This window comes from Centropristis striata, chromosome 1 (genome assembly GCF_030273125.1).
Source record: "Centropristis striata isolate RG_2023a ecotype Rhode Island chromosome 1, C.striata_1.0, whole genome shotgun sequence".
Taxonomy (NCBI): Eukaryota; Metazoa; Chordata; class Actinopteri; order Perciformes; family Serranidae; genus Centropristis; species Centropristis striata.
Genome location: NC_081517.1, coordinates 2491149 through 2499725, shown reverse-complemented (window position 1 = coordinate 2499725; position 8577 = coordinate 2491149). Strand labels below are relative to the sequence as shown.

The window sequence follows — 8577 nt, the reverse complement described above, 5'->3', positions numbered from 1 at the left end:
AGTTTTAAAAGAAAGCGTAATATCTTCCACTGAAATGCAATGAAGTCGCATTGTTTGATCGATTGATGTTTTTTTTGTTTTGTTTATTTATATACATCCATATTTTATTTGTGCGGGCAGTGCATTTTACATTTTATTTATTTTATTCTATTCTTAATTTATTTTATCCTATTGTATTTTTCTGTTGTATTGTTTTCTACATCTCTTTGTATTGTGTTATCTATTTATTGTTGTGCAGCACTCTGGAAACCTTGTGTTTGCTAAAATTGTGCTATATAAATAAAGTGGATTGGATTGGATTGATGTCCTTAATAGACATGTTTCTATATATTTACCCATTTTCCTTAAAAAAACAAACAGAAAAAGGGTAAATCTACATGACTGCGCATAACTGCACGGTCCTTCCTACTGTACATGCGCAGTCCTGCGCAGCATTGGCGCTCCTCAGCACTCCCTTCTGTCGCAGACGTGACGTCATCAGTGTTGGCGGTATTTTGAAAAAGGAGCGTCTGTTGTCCGCGTCGTGGAGAAAAACAGTGATATTTACAAACTATGGTAAGACTAAGCGTCCTTTGACTGATCATTATAGAGAAAATATGCACACAGCAATATAAAGATCGATGTTTATATTCTATATAGAGAATGTCTGTCGGCTCAACTTTTCATACACGACAGCTAATAAGATCTCAACATGCCATCTTTTTCCGTGTTGTTGTCAGTATTCAAAAATAGACCCGAATCTTTCGTCCTTTCCATATTTCTCATATTTTTAAGAGCAAACTTAAGACTTATCTTTTTAATTTGACTTTTACCTGAACCATTTTTAGAGATGTTTCTGCTCATGTATCTTAGTGTTATCACATCTTCTCTTTTATTTATTTATTTGCTACTATTTAGTAGTCTATTTCTATATTTTTTTTATCATGCATCATTTCTTAATTATTTATATATTGTTTTATTTGTTATATTTTGTTATATTTTTGTTTTTATTTATTATATTTATTTATTTGTTTTTTTTTACTTTCTATTATTTAATTATTTTATTTAATCTTACCTTACTTTATTTTTTATCTAATTTATTTCTAACTGCTCCACGTTGAGCTGGCGCTTCCTTTATTTAATTGTGTTGTTATTGTCTTATAAATAAAGTATATCTATCTATCTATCTATCTATCTATCTATCTATCTATCTCAGTTTGTGCTTTGTTTTTAATAGGATGGGTGGATGGAGGTTGTTTGCTTGTTTCTATGTTTCATTATTTTTATTATTATTACTTTCTCCTTTTTTATGTAAAGCACTTTGTGTTGATTCTCTCTTGTATGAAAAGTGCTCTACAAATAAAGTCTGATTGATTGATTGATTGATTGATTGATTATATTTGTGTGTCCAGGCGGAGGTGGAGGCAGCAGCAGAGCTGTCAGAGGAAGCTCTGAGCGAGCTGATGGAGCTGTGCGAGGATCAGTTTGCTCAGCTGGAAAAGGTAAACTCATCCGGATCAAGCTGTCCTCTCTAAATATTCTCTTGTTGTTTAGAGCAGCTGTTCTCAACCTTGGGGTCCTGAGATGATTTCTGGGGGTCGCCAAATAATTTTGGAAGTCAGCTCTGTCTCCACTGTGTTAAAGTGTTCATGTGTTAATGTGTTTTAGTCTTTTTGGTCATTTCATGTCTTTTTTTTGGTCATTTTGGGGATTTTTTTTGTCATTTTGTTTCTTTTTTTGGTCATTTTATGTCTTTTTATGGTCATTTTGTGTCTTTTTTGGAAACTTTGTGTCTTTTTTTGGTCATTTTGTGTCTTTTTTTATCATTTTGTGGTCAATTTGTGTCTTTTTTGGTCATTTTGTTTCCTTTTTTGGTGATTTTGTGTCTTTTTTTGGTCATTTTGTTTCTTTTCTGTGTCATTTTGTGTATTTTTTTGGTCATTTTGTGTCTTTTTTGGTCATTTTGTTTCCTTTTTTTGGTCATTTTGTGTATTTTTTTTAGTCATTTTGTCTTTTTTTGGTCATTTTGTTTCTTTTCTGTCGTTTTGTGTATTTTTTTTGGTCATTTTGTGTCTTTTTTGGTCATTTTGTTTCCTTTTTTTGTCATTTTGTGTCTTTTTAGTCATTTTGTGGTCATTTGGTCAAATTGGTCAGTTTGTTTTTTGGGTGATCTGAACTGTGCATGTGAGATTGTGTTCAGTGAGCGGGGGTTGTGGACAACATGCATGTTAAATTGGGGGTCGCAACTCAAAAAGGTTGAGAACTACTGTTTTAGAGAAGGTATAAACTGCAGACTGTGTCTCTCTCTCTCTGTTGCAGCTTCAGAATGAGATTATTCTGTGTAAACCAGATTTCTGTGAAAATCCTCAAGAGCAGGTGAGATGATTGTACATATTAATTTCTGTATTTTTAGATTACATGCAACATCTTCCCAATGTTTTGATACAACACGGAAACACTGAAATGAGTTCCTCAAAAAAAAAAAAAGGTTACACTTTTTTGAGGTGTCATGGGTACTAGGCCTGTCATGATAACTACTTTTATTTGACTAATAAGAATAGTAATATTTGCAATTTAGGACCATTATATCATGTCACTGATATAATGATCATTATATTATATTATTATATAGGATAATAATTCAAGCACACCTTTTCAAAGCGCTATGAACTTCTCAAGTTTTGACAATTTATTCAGAATTTGAATTTGGATTCTGACAAGAAATATGAAAACATTCCAAATAAACAAAACATAACTAAAGTCAAACCACACAACCAAAAAAAGAAAATGAAATGGACTTTCAGAGTCTGTTAATAAAAATTGCAATTAAACAGACAATACTGACAATCTAGTTCCTCAGGTGTTAGACCTTCATTAACAAATAGTGCAGAGCAACAACATATTAGTTATATTTTAAATATAAGTGATATCAATATGTTTTTAAACGGGTGCCTAAGTCTTATATTGGTGTGGATAAACTAGGGCTGGGTGATATACCGATATAAAAAATATATTGATATGTTTTTAAATAGGATATGGACATAGTTCAGTTTTTTTTTTCAATGTTGGCCCACGATTTTATTCAAGTTTTAAATTTTGGCCCATTGTGTATTTGAGTTTGACACCCCTGTACTAGACTGAGAGGAAAAGTATGACATTGGTTTTATCTAACTTGAGGTTTTATTTTGAAATCTATGCAGTGATTAACAGTCGGTCATCTCAAAAGCAATTTTTGATCTTTTTAAACTATAAAATTCCTTTTTTCTGGTCACGTATTACTAAATTTTTGTGTTTTAAATGTTTTTCATTCATAATGTGATATGTGTGTCTGTAAATAAAATAACTCAATAACTTTTTTTCATTTGTATTTTCTGTGCATTATGAATATTTATCTTCAACAGGCGGTAAATCGACTGATGGCAACAGAAGCTGAACTGACTCAGTGGCAGACAGAAGGGCCGAAATGTGAGTCCTCCATTAACACTGTCATAGAATTGTAATGTAATATAAGTATTTACAACTGAAATATGAATATCACAAATCAGTACCACCGTTTTATGCCACAGTTAGAGTTTAATGTCATTCCATATTTCAAAAGAAACAATTAAGCCTGGTGTGAAATTGGTGCGAAAAACATTACAGTTTAATCAAGATTTCATTTCAGATTTTGTGACTTTAGCAGATTGTGATTTTCTCGGCTTTCAAATTGAATTGAAACGGTTATATCTGAGCTATCTAATGTGTGATATTACAAAATTAACATTTTAGAAATCCATAATTTTCTATTTATTTTTGCTCTGTGCAGTGCTGCCATCAAACTCAGAAGTTTTACTTCAAGCTGGAAGAGAGGAGGTACGTGTCTCTGCAACACTGAAGAATGTGTCTGGATTTGAAAAATTCCTTCTTAAAACACATGACTACAGCTTCATAATGCATTTTCACACTTTGTTTTCTACAGATGCTCAAGCTGTGCTCTGAACTTGAGATGATTGTTTCTTGCCACAAAGCTAAGAGAGACAAACTGAGAGAAACTAAAGAACTGTACGTAAACCTTTTTTATATATTGCAGAATTACTGTCTTTCCTTTTTAACACGTGAGTGGGAGATACAGGAGCATCTCAATAAATTAGAATATGATGGAAAAGTCCATTTCCAGTAAGTCAAATAGCCCCAAACAAATATTGAGTCATACAGATCAGACCTGGGCATTAGGTGGTCCGCGTAAGGTTACCAGAACATTAGAAATCAATACAACCACGGTGCTTTTATTTTGAAGGCGATGTACGTACACTACCGGTCAAAAGTTTTAGAACACCCCAATTTTTCCAGTTTTTTATTGAAATTCAAGCAGTTCAAGTCAAATGAACAGCTTGAAAGGGTACAAAGGTAAGTGGTGAACTGCCAGAGGTAAATAAAAAAAGGTAAGCTTAACCAAAACTGGAAAATAATGTACATTTCAGAATTATACAAGTAGGCCTTTTTCAGGGAACAAGAAATGGGTTAACAACTTAACTCTATGGAGTCTTGGGATATTTTGTCCATTTTTTAATTCTTTTCATGTCTTTGTAAGTCATTTTGTGTCTTTTTTTGGTCATTTTGGTCATTTTGTGTCTTTTTTTAGTCCTTTAGTCCAACATAAAATGTGATTTTGAATCTTTTTTTTACTTTCAAAACACTATCATGCTCAATAAAGAATTTTAAATGTTGCAAATGTGCATTCATTTCAGAGTACACTGAGACATTAAACTGCATCATTTTCAATTAAATTCTGGAAAAGTTGGTGTGTTCTAAAACTTTTGACCAGTAGTGTATGTGCATGCATGCATGTGTACCTGCACATTAACATTGAGTTACCTTGTTTCCTTATCAAAAACACTTATTGCTTTTTGCATATAGTCAATAAATTGCTTTACACAGACATGCTTTATATTGTTTTTGTTTTTATGGTTTGAACGTATGGTGTGTTTAAAATAAATGGAAAAGTTAAATAATGATTGGAGTTTTTACTATTTTTAGAGCTATATTTGAGTTGCTCCACATTAACAGTTTTATCATAACATGTATTCTTAGATACAGATAATTTACTGCATTTCCTAAAGCCATGAAGAAGAGTTTTTGTTTTGTTTTTGGTCTTTTGTAATATTAAAATCTTTTGAGACACTGAATTTTAGGTCTTCATTAAATGTATCATCATAATCATTATAATTAGAAGAAATTAAATACATTTCGACATGAAATGTTTCATTCTGTGTGTAATGGATCTATATAATGTGTTATTTCCACTTTTTGAATTGTAAATATTCTAATTTATTGAGATGCACCTGTACGTCTCATTTTGGTTGTGCTCTGTGTATGATTCTGAAAGTTTATGTTCTTTTTTTAGTGAACAGAAGTGGTTGGAGGATAAAAAACAGGCGCTGGTGGCTGCCAGTGACCATGTGGAAAGACTTCAAAAGGATAAAGAGAAAATATCAGCGAACAGGTGAGAATAAAGTCATGCTGAACCACAGGAACTCTAGTTAAGAGGTGTCTCCACCAAGGTTATTATAGTTAATGAAAACTAACAAAATAACGGAAACTAGAATTGAAAAAACATTTTCGTTAACTGAAATTTAAAAAAATACTAGAGTTTTAAAAAAAAAAAACGATAACTAACTGAAACTGTATTGTGTGGTTACAAAACGAACTAAAATTATAGTGAAAATTTCCTCAGTTTTCGTTTTTGTCAACTTTTTTCATTCATAATTCAGTGTATTTATTTGAACATGCAACACATGGTAAATATGTTTACTGAGACTGGGATGTTTACACTAGAACCAAAATTCAAAACACCCAGAACTGTAAGAGTTAATAACCTTATTGGGGCTGAGATGATAAACCAAAGGAAATAAAGGAAACATTTATTATGACCTCTTTGAATCTGGCACCCAACATATACCCCATTACAAAAAAACTAAAACTAACACTAAAACTAATAAAAACTAAACTAAAACTAAGCATTTTCAAAAAATAAAAACTAAACTAAAACTAGCCATCTCACTCTAAAAACTAACTAAAACTAACTGAATTTGAAAACAAAAATTCACAACAAAATTAAAACTAAAACTAATGAAAAATCCCAAACTATTATAACCTTGGTCTCCACTGGAGGGCAGCAAAACATATGGAAAAAGGGGGAAAAAACACTGAATGAATGTAAATATAGTCACCTTTTATTTTGAAAAATCTATATATGAACTATAATGTGTGTGTTGACTTGCATTCTACAGTGTTCTGCAGGACACAAAGGCGAAAATCCAGAAGATGAAGGTGTACCAGGAGAAGCTGATGGAGTGTCTGGGGGAAGTCCTGGAGAAACACGTCCCTCTGCCTCAGAACGAGTCCCACAAGAAGAAGAAGAAGGTGCGCTGGCCTTTCTGTTCCATTATCATCCATCCATTCATTCATTTTCAATGTGTTTACATGCAACACCAGTGCTGTTACTACTCCAGTGCAGCTCATCATCTTTTGTTTTCATTTTCAGAACATTACCCAGGAGTTAAATGATGACTTGATTTCACTTAATGAAATTCTTGAGGTGGGTTTTTAATGCACTACATAATTAACTTTGATGTCCAATTAATTTCCCTTGCTTTAAGTGAAAGCAGTCAATATCACCAACAGGTTTATTGCCACGTTGGTTTTCACTTTGGAATTGGCTTTGGTGTTGTGGTGTAAACGGTCAGAATATACTGCAGAAGGCAAGATTCACATCTAACTTGACAAAGATTCCAAAATCCAAAAATCTATTTTAATATAATGCATCAAGTTAAAGACTTAACAGTAATGTCACACTGTTAAGACAGACACAAAATGACCAAAAAAAGACACAAATTAACCACAAAATGATCAAAAAAAGACACAAATGACAAAAAAACACACAAAATGACCAATTAGTCATAAGAGCAATACTCTTAGCAGATGCTAGCTGTCTGCCTGTTAGGGTTGGTCCATGTTGGACTATGTTAGTGTGGGTCCTCACAACGATAGAAGTACAAGAATGTGTGTGTCTGTGTGTGTTAGTAGGTGTGTTTTTGCTCACTTTTGGGGACTTTTCCAGTATAAACACTGACATTGTTGGGACTTTGACTAAACATTTGCTCTCACTTTGCGATAAAAATATCACAATATATATCGTATATCGATATTCAGCCTGAATATATCAGGGTTCGTACGGTCATGAAAAACCTGGAAAAGTTATGGAAATTGAAAAAGCAATTTCTAGGTCCTTGAAAAGTTATTGAAAAATAAAATCCTCCGTAAGGTTTTGGAAAAGTCATTGAAATATTGCTGGATAATATTTAGAATGTGTAAAATAGGCCTGCCGAATTCTTATGCATTAGTATTTCTTAAGCAGGTGTCAAGTAACCTAACCTGGAACATGTTTCAAACACTTGGCTGGAGCGCAAATAAAATTTCAGTCAGAAGATTTTTTTTTTACTTCAATCCATGTAAATATGTGTTAAGAAGAATTCAAGTTGCAATTAAAACATAGCAAGGTGTGTCAAAATGTGTCGTTGGTTTGATTTAGAGGAACCGACTACAGTGGTCCGACTGAAATGCGTTAATTTTTTGGTCTTGAAAAGTCATTGAAAGGTTATGGAGAAGTCATGAAAAGTTATGGAAAACCATTGCTAAAAAAGTGTACGAACCCTGATATATATCGGGATATGACTTTTGGTCCATATCGCCCAGCCCTACATACTACTCTAAATCTATTAAACTGTTTAAATGTCCTGCTCCTTACTCTGGTCCTCTGTACCCCACAGCTGCTCATGAACAAGGTCCTGAACACACCACACGACCCCTACGTGACAGTAGACGACACGTTCTGGCCGCCGTACGTGGAGATGCTGCTCCGCTACGGCGTCGCAGTGAGACACCAAGAGAATAACTTCAAGATCCGCCTGGAGACCTTCTGTTAGGGCGGCGGGGCATCAGGCGTCTCCAGCACCACTGATCTGCTCGTGTTTCTAATCTGAGTCTGCTTGTTCAGTATAGTGCTATCATTGTTCACGTCTATGTAAGAAGAGATGAGGGATAGCTGTGCTGGGAAAGCTATGGAATCAGTCATTTACTGTAGTACATTTTATAAGAATAACCATTGTTTTTAATGAACAGTTTTTAATGTACTGAGTAACCATGGGATCTCTAAAATGTCTAAGAACACCTTAATGTAATGTACGTTTATCGAAATACATTTAGCCTTTTTTTAACAAAGTACTTCCAATTGCATGTAAAGTTTTCTCTGAATAACATAATTATTTAATGTCATTCTTTTCCATTGCTGTTTTCAGTGGCAGATTTATTTCATTTAAAGTTCAAATTTCTGACAAGTTTGTTTTCTGACACCTTAAGATACCACAATGGCTTACTGTAAATGTGTAAATTATGTTAATGTGTTTGTTTGTATATATTTACTTGTTCAATAAACTTGGTAACTGCAGATGTGTTGTTAAATATAAAAAATAATAATAAAATAAGCTACATATGATCAATGATATTATTATTATTATGGATATAGACAATTTCCAGTCATAATAAATAAAAATTGGGGAG

General features: G+C 33.0%; 1 protein-coding gene across 1 annotated transcript; it reads left to right on the top strand.

Moving 5' to 3' along the window:
- Window positions 1-508: 508 nt before the first annotated feature.
- On the top strand, window positions 509-8450 carry cenpk (centromere protein K). The gene is made up of 10 exons (XM_059352525.1): window positions 509-555; window positions 1392-1481; window positions 2299-2355; window positions 3381-3444; window positions 3785-3831; window positions 3938-4020; window positions 5363-5461; window positions 6249-6381; window positions 6503-6556; window positions 7788-8450. The coding sequence occupies exons 1-10, from the start codon at window positions 553-555 to the stop codon at window positions 7941-7943; spliced, it is 786 nt and encodes a 261-aa protein (XP_059208508.1). The 5' UTR covers window positions 509-552; the 3' UTR covers window positions 7944-8450.
- Window positions 8451-8577: the final 127 nt, after the last annotated feature.

Coding starts and splice junctions, on each gene's coding strand:
- cenpk (XM_059352525.1), top strand. Junction 4,021..5,362: donor CTGAGAGAAACTAAAGAACT/GTACGTAAACCT, acceptor TTCTTTTTTTAG/TGAACAGAAGTGGTTGGAGG. Junction 6,557..7,787: donor CACTTAATGAAATTCTTGAG/GTGGGTTTTTAA, acceptor TGTACCCCACAG/CTGCTCATGAACAAGGTCCT.